The sequence below is a fragment of the Apodemus sylvaticus genome, chromosome 18, assembly GCF_947179515.1.
Source record: "Apodemus sylvaticus chromosome 18, mApoSyl1.1, whole genome shotgun sequence".
Lineage (NCBI taxonomy): Eukaryota > Metazoa > Chordata > Mammalia > Rodentia > Muridae > Apodemus > Apodemus sylvaticus.
This window is the reverse complement of record NC_067489.1, coordinates 70,539,911-70,558,177: the sequence shown is the minus strand read 5'-3', so window position 1 is coordinate 70,558,177 and position 18,267 is coordinate 70,539,911. Positions and strand designations below refer to the sequence as shown.

General features: G+C 55.6%; 1 protein-coding gene across 4 annotated transcripts; it reads left to right on the top strand.

Annotated features, from left to right (window-relative positions):
• Positions 1-1,337: 1,337 nt before the first annotated feature.
• Positions 1,338-18,076, top strand: Il12rb1 (interleukin 12 receptor subunit beta 1). 4 transcript variants are annotated; one of them, XM_052162394.1, is made up of 17 exons: positions 1,339-1,818; positions 3,062-3,212; positions 6,248-6,307; positions 6,960-7,074; positions 7,513-7,712; positions 9,147-9,283; positions 10,134-10,191; positions 10,470-10,595; positions 11,354-11,436; positions 11,702-11,939; positions 12,931-13,098; positions 13,668-13,802; positions 14,108-14,263; positions 14,432-14,566; positions 16,135-16,231; positions 16,480-16,561; positions 17,169-18,076. In XM_052162394.1, the coding sequence occupies exons 2-17, from the start codon at positions 3,146-3,148 to the stop codon at positions 17,514-17,516; spliced, it is 2,205 nt and encodes a 734-aa protein (XP_052018354.1). In that variant the 5' UTR covers positions 1,339-1,818; positions 3,062-3,145; the 3' UTR covers positions 17,517-18,076. The 4 variants fall into 4 exon arrangements, with proteins under 4 accessions (XP_052018356.1, XP_052018355.1, XP_052018354.1 ...); XM_052162393.1 differs by having other exon boundaries at positions 14,429-14,566; XM_052162396.1 differs by lacking the exon at positions 16,135-16,231 and having other exon boundaries at positions 1,338-1,818; positions 17,169-17,489.
• Positions 18,077-18,267: the final 191 nt, after the last annotated feature.

Genomic DNA, 18,267 nt, shown 5'->3' with positions numbered 1-18,267 from the left:
CCACTGAGCCATCTCTCCAGCCCAAGGAATGTCTTTTTTGGCATATGTTTTCCGTCTTCTTGGATGTATACCTGCAAGTGGACTTCCCAGGGCCAGATGGTAGCTATGTGTTTTCAAGGGCAAGGAAGTGCCACTTGGCTTCCCAAAGCGCCCAAGCGCCTGCCCGCCCGTCCGCCAAGCAAATGTCAACAAAGTGACGAATTCTACAGGACACACAGGCTGAAAACCCATGTGCAAAAAACCCAGACTGCATGCAGCGTTCACCAGGAACAGGGAACAGAGAGTGCGGGCTGGGACCTGACAGCTCCTGTCCTCTTATGAGCAATTCTCCTGCCCTGGTCAGGCAGCAGGGTCATGAGTTCAAGGTCTGCCTGGGGTACACGACACCCTATCTTTTATCTTTTTCCTTTTTTCTCCATGTAGCCCTGGCTGTCCTGGAACTCACTCTGTAGACCAGGTTAGCCTTGAACTCAGAAATCTACCTGCCTCTGCCTCCCGAGCCACCACTGCCTGGCTCACGAGAGCCCATCTTAACAACCTAAAAATAAAGACATAGAATTCCTTTGAACAGTGTGGCTGAGTGATTTCCTAAACCTTTTTATGGGGGTTGGAGAGATGGCTCCGTAGTTAGAACATCAGCTGTCTTCCATAGACCCAGGTCCCAGCACCCACGGGGTGTCTGTAACTATTGTCTGTTCCAGAGCACCTGGCGCCCTCTCCTGGCAGCCACCATGCATACATGTGGGGCACAGACATACACGCAGGCAAACACCACACACACTAAATAAAAATAAAATCTTAGCCGGGCGGTGGTGGCGCACGCCTGTAATCCCAGCACGCGGATTTCTGAGTTCGAGGCCAGCCTGGTCTACAGAGTGAGTTCCAGGACAGCCAGGGCTACACAGAGAAACCCTGTTTCAGAAAAATAAATAAATAAATAAATAAATAAATAAATTAAAAAAAAAAAATAAAACCAACCAAAATCCAAAAAAAAAGAAAGAAAAGAAAAAAAAGAAAAAAAATCTTTAAAATTGTTCTTATTGATAATCGATGCCCTGTGCTTGTTAATAAACAAAGTTTGTTCCTTGCAAACTCCTATTCATTCCTCAATACCCTCTCTGAAAGCTCTTTCAGGGCTTCATGCGCTCACAGGAAGGGACGGTCACTCTCTTGACTGGGCCCCAGGCAGCAGCATCACGGCCATTGGGACATTCAGTGGTTTCTTCTGCTATGGTTTCCGGGGCCCTTATGACCTACTCCTTCCTGCTCCCGCCCCCACTGTGAGTCCCTGAAAGTGGGGCACCGTAGGCACTTAGCTGAGGCACTGAGCCTTCCGAGGAGCCGTGGGAGGGAGGAGGACAAACGTGGGTGCCCACACCGCGGTCTCAGCAGGGACCCAGCACTGCAGTGTGCCTGGAGTCTCCCCACCTCACACGCCCGCCCGTGCAGCCTGGTTCCCTTCCAGGCAGGCCGGCCCTCAGCTTGGCAGCTGAGGAAGCTCGAGGCCAAGGCCTTGCCTGACTGCACTCCCCAGCCCGGCCGGTTGGGGACAGAGCCTGACATATGTGTCCTGTGAGGACATCAGCCAAGTGTGGCCCGCGCAGTGTGTGACTCCATGTCTTTGCCTCAGCTGGGGCCTCCGTGCTCAGTTTCTTCATCTGTGATGTGGGGTAGACCATGGCAGCCTTTCTGAGAGCAAGGCCATTTTAAGACCATGGCAGGGGGCAGGTCAAACTCATGGTATAGTCTTCCACGACCTCCCCCCTTCTCTTTGGATGGCATAGAACTCACAGCAATCCCCATGCCTCAGCCTCCCAGGTAAGTGCTTGGATGGCAGGTTTGTGTTACTGAACCTGGCCTTCCCTGTGTGTCATTCCATCCCCCTGACTCTGCCCCTCCCCCAGCTCTGAGTCCTCCCTGTGAGCACCATGGGAGTCAGTCTGTGTGGGTCACGGGGCGAGTGTGCCAGGGCAGAGACACAGCCTCATTGTCCCAGAGCTGCTGACCTCATAGCCCTGAGGACGCCTGACCCTGGGCCAGGCCGAGCCAGCTGTCCTGGGAACATGGCTCCTGCTCCAAGCTGTCCCGCCCCCAAGGCACCATGAACTCAACCTCAGTTTCCCCTATGACCAGCCCACAAAAGACTGTCATCTATTTGCCTTGTGTGAGCCCTGGAACTTTTAATTTGAGACAAGGTTTCTCTGTGTAGCCCTGACTATCCTGGAACTCGCTCCATAGCCCAGCCTGGCCTTGAACTCAGAAATCCGCCAGCCTCTGCTTCCCAAGTGCTGGGATTAAAGGCGTGCACCACCACTGCTCTACCTAACATCTTTAAAGAACAGTCATACCTCTTAAACGTTTTCTCTCTCTCTCTCTCCTCTCTGTCTGTCTGTCTGTCTGTCTCTCTCCCTCTCTCTGTCTCTCTCCCTCTCTCTGTCTCTCTCCATCTCTGTCTTTCTCTCCCTGTCTCTCTCTGTTCCTCTCTCTCTGTCTCTGTCTCTCCCTGTCTCTGTCTCTGTCTCTCTGTCTCTCTCTGTCTCTCTCTCTCTCTGTCTCTGTCTCTCTCTCTCTCTCTTATATAGTACAGGCTGCCCACAGAATCATGGATCCCCTATCTCAACCTCCCTGTACTGGAAAAAGAACTCGAAAAGCAACCTCCCGCCAGCTGGGCTGAGTTTCTAGAGCACCTGCTCAGCACACAGGAAGCTCTGGCTTCATCCCCTGTCCCTGCTGGATCAGGAGAGGTGTGGTAGACATCTGTCATCTCAGTACTGGGGAGGGGGCTGCAGGAGTTCAAGGTCAGCCTCAGCCACAGAGCAAATTTAAATCTATCCTGAGTTGCATAAAACCCTGTTCTACACACACACACACACACACACACACACAAAGAATCCCCCCAAAAGATTTCCAGGCTTACTTATCGCCAGGTGGGTTTGTAGTGCAGAGGGGCCCCCACCTCTGGGCTGACTTCCTAGCTTTCGCTTTCACTTTGACTGGCTCTAGGAGGCAAATGAGATTTTCTTTCTGGCCCCCCGCCCCCCCAACTTTCTTTCTCTCTTAGTGTCAGTGTGTTTCCGAGCAAGCGCAGAAGGGGTGGCTGGGCCCCTTCAGCCCTGCAGAAGTTCCTGGGGCCTCACGGCTCCTCATGGGCACGATGAGGCTGCCAGGGCCCAGCAGGCACGTCGCCTTCCTCCTGCTTTGCCAGCTAGGCGGTGAGTCCCCACTGATCCTTGCCCCATGTCTCTCGGGTAGGAAGGGGTCCGTGGCAGGTTGCGGGGTCCGTGGCAGGTTGCGGGGTCTGTGGCAGGTGGCCGGGTCCAGGTCATGGCAGTCTCGGAGGCTGTCTTGCTCTTTGTCCTGTGGCCACAGATCTAATTTGAGTCCAGGTTTGATTTTGCCCTCTCGGAGGAGTCTGACCCATTCCCATCTCCCATCTTCTTGGGCTGGCAGGCACATCTGGGAGGACTGCATGCTCTGCACGCAGATTCCCAGACTCTCATGCACAGGCAGGTTCTCAGGGCACTGCATGGACCAGGCTGAGAAGGGCCAGGGCCCCGTGGATCCACCTCAGTCCTGGCTGCTGTGTGACTCTGGGCAAATTCTATGCCTCTCTGTGCCTCTATATTCCTCCGTAGGCCAGAGATCTGAAGCTTGTTGGCTCTGGGGATAGCAGTCAGGACTGCCACAGCAAAAGGGCTGCAGGCCTTTAGAGAACACCATGTGCTCAGAGACTCACAGCAAGAGGCAAGGGCCTCTCCTACAGAGGGCTACCGTCTGAGGACCTGGGGGTGGCAGAGAGGGAGGCATGGCTTCAGGCTGCAAGGCTGGGGTAACCCGAGGAAGAAGGAAGACCCTCACCTCAGAATCCAGAAGGGTGATTTCACCGAACATCATGACATGCTCCCAGTCAGGTGAACTCCTAGACTGGGGCGTCATCCACTCTCACGCAGGCTTCTGGGGAGACCCTGTGCTGGAGCACCACAGTGGAATCTGCGCACAGGACAGCACCGTCTCTAGGGCCTGTTGCTACCCCTGACTGCCAAGAGCATGCAGGCACTCACCGGCTGTTACCCCACACACACCCTCCCCCAGCAGCACGGTGCTCTAGGGCCAGTGTGCTGGGCCCTGCTTCTCCGCCTGTCCCTGTGTCCTTCAGTCATAGAGGAACCCACAGAGCTCTCTGTGGGAGAGCTTACAGTCGGGGTGGGGAGAGGGATGGTGGCTGAGAGATGGGCGATGGATGAATAGATGGGCGATGGATGGGTAGATGGACAGTGGATGGGTAGATGGACGATGGATGGATAGATGGATGATGGATGGATAGATGGATGATGGATGGATAGATGGATGATGGATGAATAGATGGACGATGGATGGATAGATGGACGGTGGATGGGTAGATGGACGATGGATGGATAGATGGACGATGGATGGATAGATGGACGGTGGATGGGTAGATGGACGATGGATGGATAGATGGACGATGGATGGATAGATGGATGGTGGATGGGTAGATGGATGATGGATGGGTAGATGGACGGTGGATGGATAGATGGATGATGGATGGGTAGATGGACAGTGGATGGGTAGATGGACGATGGATGGATAGATGGACGGTGGATGGATAGATGGATGATGGATGGGTAGATGGACGATGGATGGATAGATGGACAGTGGATGGGTAGATGGATGATGGATGGGTAGATGGATGATGGATGGATAGATGGATGATGGATGGGTAGATGGACAGTGGATGGGTAGATGGACGGTGGATGGGTAGATGGACGGTGGATGGATAGATGGACGATGGATGGGTAGATGGACGGTGGATGGGTAGATGGACGGTGGATGGGTAGATGGACGGTGGATGGGTAGATGGACGATGGATGGATAGATGGACGATGGATGGGTAGATGGACGGTGGATGGGTAGATGGACGGTGGATGGGTAGATAGATGATGGATGGATAGATGGACGATGGATGGGTAGATGGACGGTGGATGGGTAGATGGATGATGGATGGATAGATGGACGATGGATGGGTAGATGGACGGTGGATGGGTAGATGGACGATGGATGGGTAGATGGACGATGGATGGGTAGATGGATGATGGATGGATAGATGGACGATGGATGGGTAGATGGACGATGGATGGGTAGATGGACGATGGATGGATAGATGGATGATGGATGGATAGATGGACGATGGATGGATAGATGGACGGTGGATGGGTAGATGGACGATGGATGGATAGATGGACGATGGATGGATAGATGGACGATGGATGGGTAGATGGACGATGGATGGGTAGATGGACGGTGGATGGGTAGATGGATGATGGATGGATAGATGGACGATGGATGGGTAGATGGACGGTGGATGAGTAGATGGACGATGGATGGATAGATGGATGATGGATGGATAGATGGACGGTGGATGGGTAGATGGATGATAGATGGATAGATGGATGATGGATGGATAGATGGATGATGGATGGATAGATGGACGATGGATGGATAGATGGACGATGGATGGATAGATGGATGATGGATGGATAGATGGACGGTGGATGGGTAGATGGACGATGGATGGGTAGATGGACGATGGATGGGTAGATGGATGATGGATGGATAGATGGATGATGGATGGATAGATGGACGATGGATGGATAGATGGACGGTGGATGGGTAGATGGACGATGGATGGATAGATGGACGATGGATGGATAGATGGATGATGGATGGGTAGATGGATGATGGATGGATAGATGGACGGTGGATGGGTAGATGGACGATGGATGGATAGATGGACGATGGATGGATAGATGGACGGTGGATGGGTAGATGGACGATGGATGGATAGATGGACGATGGATGGATAGATGGACGATGGATGGATAGATGGACGGTGGATGGATAGATGGACGATGGATGGATAGATGGACGGTGGATGGGTAGATGGACGATGGATGGATAGATGGACGGTGGATGGATAGATGGACGATGGATGGGTAGATGGATGATGGATGGATAGATGGACGGTGGATGGGTAGATGGGTTGGGTGGGGTTGGCCTTTGAGAGGGTGGGTAGAATTTTGAGGGGTGGGTTGGGTGGGTTGGTAGAGGGCATGGGGAGGGGCGGGTCTGTTTGATAGGAAGCAGACCCGACAGGCATGGGGCTGGGCAGGCGGGTGGATGCCCACTCCTGCGCCCGCCCAGGCTCACAGGACTCACTCTTGTCTTCCAGCCTCCAGCCGAGGTGACGGCTGCTGCGTTGAGAAGACATCACACCCAGATGAAGCCTCAGGTTTGGCACGGGTCCTCCCAGGCTGAGAACCACACCAGGCTCTGCCTCATGCTGCCCCCATGTTCCAGCCCCTGCACGCTGGGCCCTGCCTGTCCCTTTCAGGCACTCGTTCAGACCTGTCCCTTTTGAGCACGTGAGCACGGGCTGCCCCGACCCTCCTCCTTAGCAGCCTGGTCTCAGGGTCAAGTGCCTGTTATGTAGACCGCGGCCAGTGTTTGGGACAATCACCAGCTACATGTCTGCACTCAGTCCCTAAGCGGAGTATTTATATTTATGAACAAATATCACAAAAGAACTCCAAGAAACAGGGCTCTAGTCCTCTGTTATTCCAGGCCTTGGAAGACTCTGGGGGGGGGGGAGTAAGAGCAGGAGGTGGGGGGCATCAGGGGTTCAGTCATCTTTACCTACATGAAACTCAAAACAAAGCAAAGCCTGCAGGGCACTGGGGTGCAGCTCCCTGCCAGGTAGGCGGCTCAGGGCTGCCGAGTTCCAAACAAAAATCTTCCTGCTCGGGAGCTCTGGCCTCGTTCAGCGGGGCCTGCGCAGCCGTGCTGAGGTCTAGAAAGGGTGCTGGCAGTGGGGGGAGGGCTTGGGGACACAGGATGGGAGGCGCACGGGGCCTCACGCCTCACACTACCACAATCTCCCCCAGGCTCCTCCTTAGGACCCAGAAACTTGAGTTGCTACAGGGTTTCCGGGACAGACTACGAGTGCTCCTGGCAATATGATGGCCCTGAGGACAATGTTGCTCACTTCCTGTGGTGCTGGTGAGGACCCATTCCCACAACCTCAGTCGTCCCCGCGTCCCTCACAGCCCATATCTGTGTGAGATCAAGCTGAGGGTGAGCTCACCTATCCCTGATGGTGATCAGGACAGCATGTCACTGCAAGGGGCAGAGGGAACCTCTCTCTCTCTCTCTCTCTCTCTCTCTCTCTCTCTCTCTCTCTCTCTCTCTCTCTCTCTCTCTCTCTCTCGCCTTTTGAGATGAGGTCTCACTATGTAGCCCAGGCTGTTCTCAAAGTCACACTCACAGATCCTCTCCTGCCTCTGACTCCGGAATCCTGGGATTAAACAGCGCTTTCAAGTCTGTACTTCACTGTCAAGCTGACCTTTCAATTCTCCTCCCGCCCCTGCCCATCCCCCGCCGCACCACACACACACACACACCCTCCACGGACTCCTTGTGACCCTCTCCGCTCTGCAGCTTTGTCCGTCAGAACTCTACCCACGCGGGCTTTGGCCAAGAGTGCTGCTGCTGCTTCTCCTCAGGCCGGTCCCGCACTGTGCAGTTCTGGGAACAGGATGGCATCTCTATGCTGTCCAAGGTCACCTTCTGGGTGGAGTCCCGGCTTGGGAACCGGACCTTGAAGTCTCAGGAGATATCCCAGTACCTGTACAACTGGAGTGAGTTGTTCGTTTTACCTGCCCCTCTGTCCCCGCAGACACCCCCAGTCCCCGGCCTGAGAACATGCCAGGTCCTGGGTGAGGCGCTGGGACATTGCTGCTGGACAGAGCAGACCTGTCACACAGGGCCCCCGTCACACAGGGCCCGTCACACAGGGCCCCCGTCACACAGGGCCCCCGTCACACAGGGCCCCGTCACACAGGGCCCCCGTCACACAGGGCCCCCGTCACACAGGGCCCCCGTCACACAGGGCCCCGTCACACAGGGCCCCGTCACACAGGGCCCCGTCACACAGGGCCCCCATCACACAGGGCCCCGTCACACAGGGCCCCTGTCACTGGGCTCTTTTAGGTCTCCTCTGGCTGCAGCGTGATCCTCTGGGGAGCTGTGTTTTCGTGACTCAGCGCGGCTTGCCAGAGCGCTGTCCTTGCTGTGCGTGAGGATGTAGATTGTGGGAAGATTCAGGAACGGATGTGGGCAGGCTAGTGAGGGGGTTGCCCACCCTTCCACTGAGGCAGGAAATTAACCACGGCAGAGAAAAGTTCTCTTCTCAGTGGGAAACACTTGAGCAAAAGGTTGTTTTAGAAGGATGGACGCTGCTGAGGAGACTGAGGATTTTCTTCATACTCTGCCCCGAGCCGCGCCCCCCAGCCCCTGCTGGGGGATTCTGGGCAGGGGCTCTGCACCCCAGTCATGCCCCCAGCATTTTCTTCTTTAAGGTTTATTTTTTATTTATTTATTTATTTATTTATTTATTTATCTAATGTTTGTGAGCACACTGTCACTGTCTTCAGACACACCAGAAGAGGGCACTAGATCCCATCACAGATGGTTGTGAGCCACCATGTGGTTGCTGGGAATTGAACTCAGGATCTCTGGAAGAGCAGCCACTGCTCTTAACCACTGAGCCCTCTCTCCAGCCCCCAAGGTTTATTTATTTTTATTTTACGGATATGTATCTTTGCCTGTATGTATTACAAGTATGTCTGGTGCCCATGGCGGCCTAAAGAGGCCACCGGATGCCCCGGAGTGGCTGCCAAGTGTCTGGTGACAGCTGACGCTGGGTCTTCTGACCCCTGAGCGTCTCTCCAGCCCCTTGATACAGTCTTTTTTTTTTTTTTTTAGTTATTGTCTTGGGGATACAAGGTAGTAGGTAGACAGTGCGGGCTTAGCACGCCCCAGGGGCCCTAGGGTTTCATCCCTGGCGCAGCATGAATCAGCTGTGGGGGTGCATGTCTGTCAGTCCCCTGTCGGGGGGTAGGAGGATCAAGAGTTTACTAAGAGACCTTGTCTGAAGAAACAAACAAAAACGCCTGTCCCCAACCCTTGGCACAGGACCCTGCCTCAGTCAGGGCAGTCCATGGGTGGAGCCGGGCAGACCCCCTGGACATTTATACTCAGGTCACAGGGGTGTGTGTCCATCCCCCCAACAGCCAAGCTCACTCCTCCCCTGGGGCACATCAGAGTGTCACGGTCACACGGACAGTTGCGAATGGACTGGAATGTGTCTGATGAGGTGGGTGCTGAGGTACAGTTCAGGCGCCGGATGCCCACAACGAACTGGACCTCGGTGAGTGTGTTCTACAGGTCAAAGTTCACCACAGCCCCTCCTCCCCCCCCCCCCCCGTCATTAACCCTCAGTTGGCGTCTGTCTTCATGCTCAGAGCTTGCTCTGCAGTCCTGTCGGTGGTGACCTTGCTTCCGTGTGTGCGTGCGCAGGCAGAAGCTCCCCATTGCCCTCCCTTGCTTCTTTGACAAGCTCTGGGCTGCCTTTCTCCCTCTGCCGGGTCCCTGTGGGCTCCTGTGGCCCAGGCTCTGGGCTTCTATCCTCCGCGTGTGAGGGCTAGCCCAGTCGTTCCTCGACTCCACCCACAGTGTGAGGGCTAGCCCAGTCGTTCCCGACTCCACCCACAGTGTGAGGGCTAGCCCAGTCGTTCCCGACTCCACCCACAGTGTGAGGGCTAGCCCAGTCGTTCCCGACTCCACCCACAGTGTGAGGGCTAGCCCAGTCGTTCCCGACTCCACCCACAGTGTGAGGGCTAGCCCAGTCGTTCCTCGACTCCACCCACAGTGTGAGGGCTAGCCCAGTCGTTCCCGACTCCACCCACAGTGTGAGGGCTAGCCCAATCATTCCCGACTCCACCCACAGTGTGAGCACCGCCTCTTACTCTCAGATCTGTTCCCATCAGTCCCCGGTCACTGGAGTCCCCTTGTTCCCCTGGTTCTACGACCCTACCCGGGCCTCAGTTTCCCTCTCAGATAAACAGGAATGAGTCAGAGGAGGCTGAGCCGGCAGCGCCCACCTTGGGAGTTGCAGGAGGGAGGCTCTCAGGCTCCGGGACTCAGTTGCACAATGAGACCCAGGTGGGAAAAGCACCTGCTCCGTTCTGAGCCACTCACCCAACGCCTTTCTCTTTTAGGGTGACTGCGGACCTCAAGTTACCTCTGGCTTAAGTGACATTCGTGGGAGCAGTTCTGGTGAGCGTTAGTGAAGTCCCCGTTCTATCAGGGCTTACGGCCCTGCCCCGTCGGTCAATGTGGGTTTATTCCTATTCTGCAAGGGGCGGAGTGGCAGGTGCGAAGACAAGGACACAGTCAAGGGTGGGGGCAGAGCTCCAGCCCAGCAAAGTAACGGAAGCCGCAAGGAGGGACCCAGGGAGGGGGGCGGGCGGAGTTCCCAGTGCTGGCTGGGGGAGCTGAGCTACATCTGGGCAGCCCCACACTGACACCGTGATCCCCGTTCTCTGTCTACCCAGAGTCCTGCCTCTGCCCTTCTGAGAACATGACCCAGGAGATCCAGATACGGAGGAGGAGGCGGCTCTCGTCGGGGGCCCCCGGGGGGCCCTGGAGTGACTGGAGTGTGCCTGTGTGTGTCCCGCCTGGTGAGAGGGCGTGGGCTACAAGTACTAGGAGGAGTCAACAAAGCCACATGTGGGGGTGCATGCCAGTCATCCCGCACCGAGAAAGCTGGGGCAGGAGGATTCTGTCTGTGAGATCAGCCTGGGCTCCATAGCCAGACCCTGTCTCAAAAGAAAATACTAAAAGATGGCAGCAAATTTCAGACATCAGGCTGGGGGGTTAGACATCAGGCTGGGGGTTAGACATCAGGCTGGGGAGTTAGATATCAGGCTGGTGGGGTTAGACATCAGGCTGGGGGATTAGACATCAGGCTGGTGGGTTAGACATCAGGCTGGGGGGTTAGACATCAGGCTGGTGGGTTAGACATCAGGCTGGGGGATTAGACATCAGGCTGGTGGGTTAGACATCAGGCTGGGGGGTTAGACATCAGGCTGGGGGGTTAGATATCAGGCTGGGGGTTAGACATCAGGCTGGGGGATTAGACATCAGGCTGGGGGGTTAGACATCAGGCTGGGGGGTTAGACATCAGGCTGGTGGGGTTAGACATCAGGCTGGGGGATTAGACATCAGGCTGGGGGTTAGACATCAGGCTGGTGGGTTAGACATCAGGCTGGTGGGTTAGACATCAGGATGGTGGGTTAGACATCAGGCTGGGGGATTAGACATTAGGCTGGGGGTTAGACATCAGGCTGGGGGTTAGACATCAGGTTTCAGGGCCGGGAGGGACTTGGCTCAGCCACTCAGTTCTTCAGGTGTGGGACCAGCTCTGTTCTCCTTACAGAAGTCCTTCCCCAGGCCCAGATCAAGTTCTTGGTGGAGCCCCTGAACCAAGGAGGAAGGAGGCGTCTGACCATGCAGGGGCAGGTGACTGTCCTAGCTTGGGCTGGGGGTGGCAGGGGAGGCAGTGGTGGCAGTGGTGGGAGGTTATGGGGTTAACTTAGAAAGAGCTAGGCATGGCGGACCGCACCTGTCATCCAGCACAGGCAGACAAAGGGAGATCAGGAGTTTAGGGTCCTCTCTGGCCAGCCTGGGCCGAGAGACTCTTCCCTGCTGCTAATGGGGAGACCGGGCGTGTGTGTGAGCAGGGAGGGCCGTGTCCCGTCCCGCAGTGTCCATCTCCTCTCTGCAGTCGCCACAGCTGGCGGTCCCGGAAGGCTGCCGGGGCAGGCCTGGTGCGCAGGTGAAGAGGCACTTGGTGCTGGTGCGTATGCTGTCCTGCAGGTGCCAGGCCCAGACCTCGAAGACTGTGCCCCTGGGCAAGACGCTGAACCTCTCCGGGGCCGCCTACGACCTGGCTGTGCTCGCCAAGACCCGCTTCGGTCATAGCACCATCCAGAGGTGGCCCCTTCCTGCCCAAGAGCTCTCAGGTGCCCGGGTCGCGGGGGACGGGAGCACTACGGAGGCTGGTCCCGCTCTGCACTGAGCATGCGCGAGGCCTGGGTCACTCCGCACAGAAGACTAAGTTAAGGTTGCATCAAAACTGCAGTTTCCAAGATGTGCAATGTTTGATGCAGGACCTTAAAACCTGGCGTGGGTGGATGGTGGGGGGCACGCAGGGGCCTGAGACAGGATTTCAAATTCCAAGCCTCACATAGACACCTTGTCTGAAAACTACAACAGAAGATCCTGTCACTTCCTAGATCTTGGCCTCTCATTAAATCTCATGCCCATGCACCTGGTACCTGATCCTGTCACCACAGTGTCCAGGCACAGGCACTTCACCTGCTGGCACAGCAGTGGGCTCCGGCTTGGTTGGTTCAAGGCTTTGCTGGGCAGATTCAGGCTGGTGGCTCTCCCTCTCTGTGCCTCTGGTTGTGTTCGTGCAAAATAGGCAACCAGCCAGGTCTGGTGAGGCATGCCTTTTTAAAAAAATGGTTTGTTTGTTTATTTATTTATTTATTTATTTATTTATTATGTGAGTACACTGTAGCCGTCTTCAGACACACCAGAAGATGGCATCAGATCCCCTTACACTTGGTTGTGAGCCACCATGTGGTTGCAGGGATTTGAACTCAGGACCTCTGGAAGAGCAGTCAGTGCCCTTCACTGCTGAGCCATCTCTCCAGCCCGAGACACGCCTTAACTCACTCTGTGAGTTCAAGGGTAGCTGAGTCTACGGAGTGAGTTCCAGGACAGCCAGGGCTACACGGAAAAGCCCTGCCTCTAAAAAGAAAAGATGAGAAGGCCAGAGCCCCACTTTGTAGCCTGTAAAGTGTTTGCTATCAATGAACCTGACATACAGTTGGTGCTCAATAAATGCTGAGGTGATCTCAGAGTGGGAAGCTGAGTCTGTGTCTGTGATTATCACTGACATGCTGGGGACCCCTTGTCCCCATGTGACACTCGGTCTCCTTCTAGGGACAAGAACCCTGAATGTCAGCCTGGAAGGCAATGTGACATTCATGCAATGGGCAGCCCAGGCTCCGGGCACCACCTACTGCCTTGAGTGGCAGCCGTGGGAGCAGCACAGGAACCACACGCACTGTACCCTGATTGCACCGGAAGAAGAGGACCCTGCCAAGATGGGTAATCCTGTCAGATAAATGTCTTCTGTGACACACGGTGGCCTCTAACCTTTGGGGTCTCTGCAGACAGGTGTTTGAAGCCCAGAGAGTCACCTTCACTTACTCAGAGTCACACAGCATCGGGCGGGCCCAAGCAGAAGCTGCATGCTGTGGCCTGCATCTGCAGCCTTGCAGGGTTCCCGTGTCCTGCCCTGAGCAGGTCACACTGCAGCAGATAATGAGTCTCACGGATCACGGTGATTTAAACATTCCCCACACCACGAAAGGTGGCAAGTCACAGTTGCTGTTGGCAAATTAATGCGAACTGGCGAAAGCCAGGCAGCAGGACGGTGCCTGAAGTATCCTGTTTTAAGACACCCTGCTCTGGGTTTGGGCTGGAGGCCTGGTGGACACACTTCTGGGGTTTTCAGAGAACCCCAGCGGAGGCTGTGGAGCTGAACATAGACTCCTCCGCATGGCGTAGAGTAGCTGTATAAGGGATGCAGGGGAAGAGGTGGAAAGGCTTTGAAGCACATGTAGGAGTTTTCTAGGCAGCACAGCCTACAAGCAGTTCCTGGACGGTCCTTCTAGTGACGCACAGCTGGAGCTCCGTGCCTGCCCTGGACCAGGAGGGATGTTACCGCGTCACTGTCTTTGCCTCCAAGAACCCCAAGAATCCCACGCTGTGGGCCACGGTCCTGTCCAGTTACTACTTTGGGGGTAACGGTGAGTGGATCGATCCCTTGGTGACCCTTGGCGTCCCTTGGTCACCTGGGCTGTGGGAGAAACCAAGGTTGTGAGCCGGCCAGACGCTGATGGAGCCACATCGGTAGGTGTGGCCAAGGCCATGCATAGAGCCCTAAGTTTGTGGAGTTAGGGTGCTGGGCAGATCCAGGGCTGTGGGTGGGGCCGGCAGCCACCAAGGTAGGCAAGGCCACAGTGGAGGGGCGTGGCGATGGGTGTGGTCTGCGTGGGCAAGATCGTGGTGGGTGGGGCCTTCCTTTCGGTTCGCTGACTGGAGCGCTGCACAGCCTCGAGGGTCGGGACTCCACGCCACGTGTCGGTGAGGAACCACACTGGGGACTCGGTGTCCGTGGAGTGGACGGCATCCCAGCTGAGCACCTGCCCGTGGGTCCTGACGCAATATGTCGTGCGCTGCGAGGCTGAAGACGGCACGTGGGAGTCAGGTGCGGGTGTGTGTGTGTGAGGAATGGGGTGTGGTGTGAGCCCCACTGCTGTGTCCTGAGACAAGGTACAGTGACCCCGCAGCGAGTGTGAATCCCACAGGGCTGCTCTGAGTGTCAGACTCACAGGCCGTGGAGGGATCCCTGACCCACTGCTGTCCTCCCCAGCAGAGTGGCTCGTGCCACCCACGAAAACCCAAGTGACACTCGACGGGCTGCGCAGCCGCGTGGTATACAAGGTTCAGGTGCGAGCGGACACTGAGAGGCTCCGGGGCGCCTGGAGCCCTGCCCAGCGCTTTAGCTTTGGTGAGTGGAGACCTCAAGGGCAAGACTGCGCTTCCCCTGATAACTACGGTGCCGAGGAGCAGCCTCGGCTTGGAAAGGGTCCTGAGGAAAGGTGTTCCGGAGTAGTGAAAGAACAACTTGAAGTCAAGTGTGGGGTACAAAGCCAGAGCCCTGGGTTTTGCTCCAGTTGCCTGTCCAGATAGATCTCTGCTTGAGACGGCTCTCTGCTACGAAAAAAAAAAAAATTCTAAAAGCTCTCTGGATAGTTCTTGGGCTTTCTGACCAAAGCCAGAAAAAATTCTTAGATTTTTCCAATCAAGTCAGAAATCCTGTTAGAAAAATTCTAAAAGTAAATCTTGAGTTTTCCGATCAAAATAAAAGCCAGGAAAATTTCTAAATAGCTGTGTTAGCTCTCCAGGTTCCAGGTTGCACGATCTCTCCCCCCCCCCCGTCTTTTATTTCATCAATTTATTCGTCCACCTTCCCCCCAATCATTCTGCGAATCACCATCCCGATACGTGCTTCTTTCTTTTTCCTTCTTTTTCTTGAAGTTTTTGCTTTTTTTTTAAAGATTCATTTATTTTATTCAAATGAGTACACTATAATTGTCTTCAGACACACCAGAAAGAGGGCACCAGATACCATTATAAATGATTGCAAGCCACCATGTGGTTACTGGGAATTGAACTCAGGACCTCTGGAAGAGCACTCAGTGCTCTCTGGTTGACCCCCCCCCCCGCCTTTTCTTGACATTTTGAATGAATTCAGAGATCTGTCCACCGTTGTAAGCACAGACAATAAGTTAAGCTGGGTGGGATCCTGTCAGGAGATTACCATCTTCATCTCTTTCCGCAGTCTCTTTCTGACAAGTTTGGTCAGAGTGTAGCTGCCCCTGTTCTTTTAGATCTGTGAAGCTCCTTATGTAATTTATATTGCATCCTTATATTTTGCATATTGAGAAATTATATATTCTTCAACTCATGTTTTCAGAGTTCTTTCCCACAGCCTTAAGGGCTGTCCTGAAGGTCTCAGCATTTACTGTTTTGATGAGACATAGACACAGCCGCACCTCATGGACTCATTGTGTTTCTAATTATCATTGAGTCATTAACCTTGGCAGGGAGAACATTTCACAAAGAAGGAATATTTTACACGCACATGCACACACACAGGTGCGCGCCTGCCTCACACTCAGCAACTGTCAACACTCCTGTAGGCCAACTCCCTCCTGGCTCTGTTTCAGGAGCAAGAACCGTGTCCCACCTCCCTTTCATGACCACGCAGGACCGGGCACCACAGCACCCTATTGGCTGACTTTTCCTTTGTGGCTTTCCACGGGCCTCTGGAAAAAGCACTAGTCAGAATTCATTTTCTCTGGCCTACGTCGACTACCTGCAATATTCGATTCTTCCCTATTTGTCAAACTCCTATTTATCCTTCAAAGCCCAGCTGTAAAGTTCCCTTCTCTAGGAAGAACTCACCACCTGTCTCTTTGGCTCCTTGGGTCGCTGTATGGGGGTCGAGCTACATCTCCCTAGTCAGGGTAGGAACGGGCACACATCTTTCAACCCGAATTGTTCCACCTCCAGAGGTACAGGTTTCCCGTTTATCCATCATTTTCGCGTCTCTGGGAAGCTTTGCCAGCGTCCTCCTCGTGGGCAGCCTCGGATACATCGGCTTACACAGGTGACGCTTGCCCTACCCCTCCTGCTCTGTCTGCTAGAGAAGTATTAAGATCACTCAGGACCCCAAAGTACAGACCTGGTGTCGCCAAGGAAACTAAGGCACAGAGGGCCCTGAACAGGCTGTGCGCTGTGGGCACAGAGGTTGCTCATCTTGAGTGTGCCGGACTCTCCTCTGGGCCACGTCACACACAGCGGAGACAGGGAAGCCTCGGGAGCACCGTCTCTGATCGGCCACCTTTGGTTCCTCAGGGCCGCCTGGCACTTGTGCCCACCCCTGCCCACGCCCTGTGGCAGCACTGCTGTGGAGCTCCCTGGCAGCCAGGGCAAGCAGGTAAAGGTTCCCTCTCGGCTTCCCACTGTTGTGGGGTGTGTAGAGCGGGCAGTGTGCATGCTCCAGCACAGCTTGCCCAAACTGAAGGGCGACCGGAAGATCCCACAGGCAGGAGAATTCTGGAACCATCTTAGAATCAGAATTTAACGTGGTTTCAACTGAAGGGGAGTGTGGAAAACTCAAGGCTGCGGGCTTCAGGCATGGCTGAATGCAGGGGCCGGGGTCCGCTTCTTGCTCTCCTTGGGGGCCTCACCCCTGGCTGTTTCGGTGGGCGATTTGGAAAGGGTGTCCTCAGAATGAATGCGCTCCTCCAGGCACTGGGGGAGATTTTCGGGGTTTGCAGCTACTCTGTATCCTGGCCCCGCCCACCAAGCCTTGGCCCCACCCAATGACCTAGCTCTTCCCATTGTTCTGGCTCCTCCCAAGTCCTGGAGGCATCCAATTACATAGCTCCGCCCACAGCCCTAGCCCTGCCCTCCTCCCTTCACTCTGTCCTGGTCCCGCCCACGCGTCCTGCCAGTTCCCCCAGCCCCACCCCGAGCCCCTCCTGCCGCTTCGCTCAGCCCCGGCCCCCTTCGCACACCGGCTCTGTCCCCACTCTTTCTAGGCCTGGCAGTGGCGCAACCCTGAGGACTTCCCGGAGGTGTTGTACCCGCGAGACGAGCTGGTGGTGGAGGTGCCCGGGGACGGAGGCGACGGGACAGAGTCGCCCCAGGCCGGCCCTGAACGCGCCATGGACACACGGCGGCCCTCGGAGACTGAGGGGCGGGGGCAGCGACTCTCAGAAGCCAGGCGCCTGGGCCTGGCCCGGGAGGACAGTCCCCGCAGTGACCTGGCCCACGTGACACTCCCGCTGCTCCTGGGAGATGTGACACAGGGGGCCTCTGCACCCGACGATCTTTGGACCGACGAGACGGTGGAGCCAGGACCGACCACGATGGGGCAGGAGGCCTGACTGTTGCATCTCCAGCCTGCTCCGCCCTCACAAGCCCCACGCTGCGACAGCTGGTCACAGTGGCTGTGCTAATTTACAGATGTGACTCTTGAGGTCCCGAGACGGTGAATGTCTCGCCCGAGGTCACACAGCGTTTGCAGGACGCAGGCCCGGGCCTTCCTGCCGTGCTGTAGCCCCTGTCTTCCACCGCCCACTCCCTCCAGCACCTAGAGCCGCACGGCCTGTTAGGGGAACACGGAAACCGCCAGGAAGGGGAACTGCTTCATGCAGCCCCGTTTGGTGTCCTCCGAGCAAGGCTGGGCCCTACCACGGGTCTGTTTATTTTGGGGAGTCCTTCCAGTCTGAGGGGATAGGGTCACAGGCTGAGTTTGCCTCCAGCGTCCTGGGCTGGAGTCCATCCCCAGAAGCACTAGACAGGATGAATCTAGGGCGTCATAAATTAGGCCGCCTAAAAAGCAGGGCCTAGACATCCACGGGAGGGTTACACATCCGGGCTCAGTTTCCCTAATGGAGCATTGCGCACTCAATAAATGGGCCTTCCCAATGACTGACAAACCGAAGCTGCGTCGTGGTGCACGTCTGCCATCCAAGCACCCAGGAGGCAGCTGCAGGAAGATGAGCCTGGACTGCCTAGCGAGTCCGAGGGTAGCCTGGGCTACATGAGACCCTGTCTGGGTGGACAGTCACTCAGAATTCCGAGATAAGACCTGGGTAGTAGAGAGAGTTAAGGCGAGGGGCCGCAGTTCTTGGG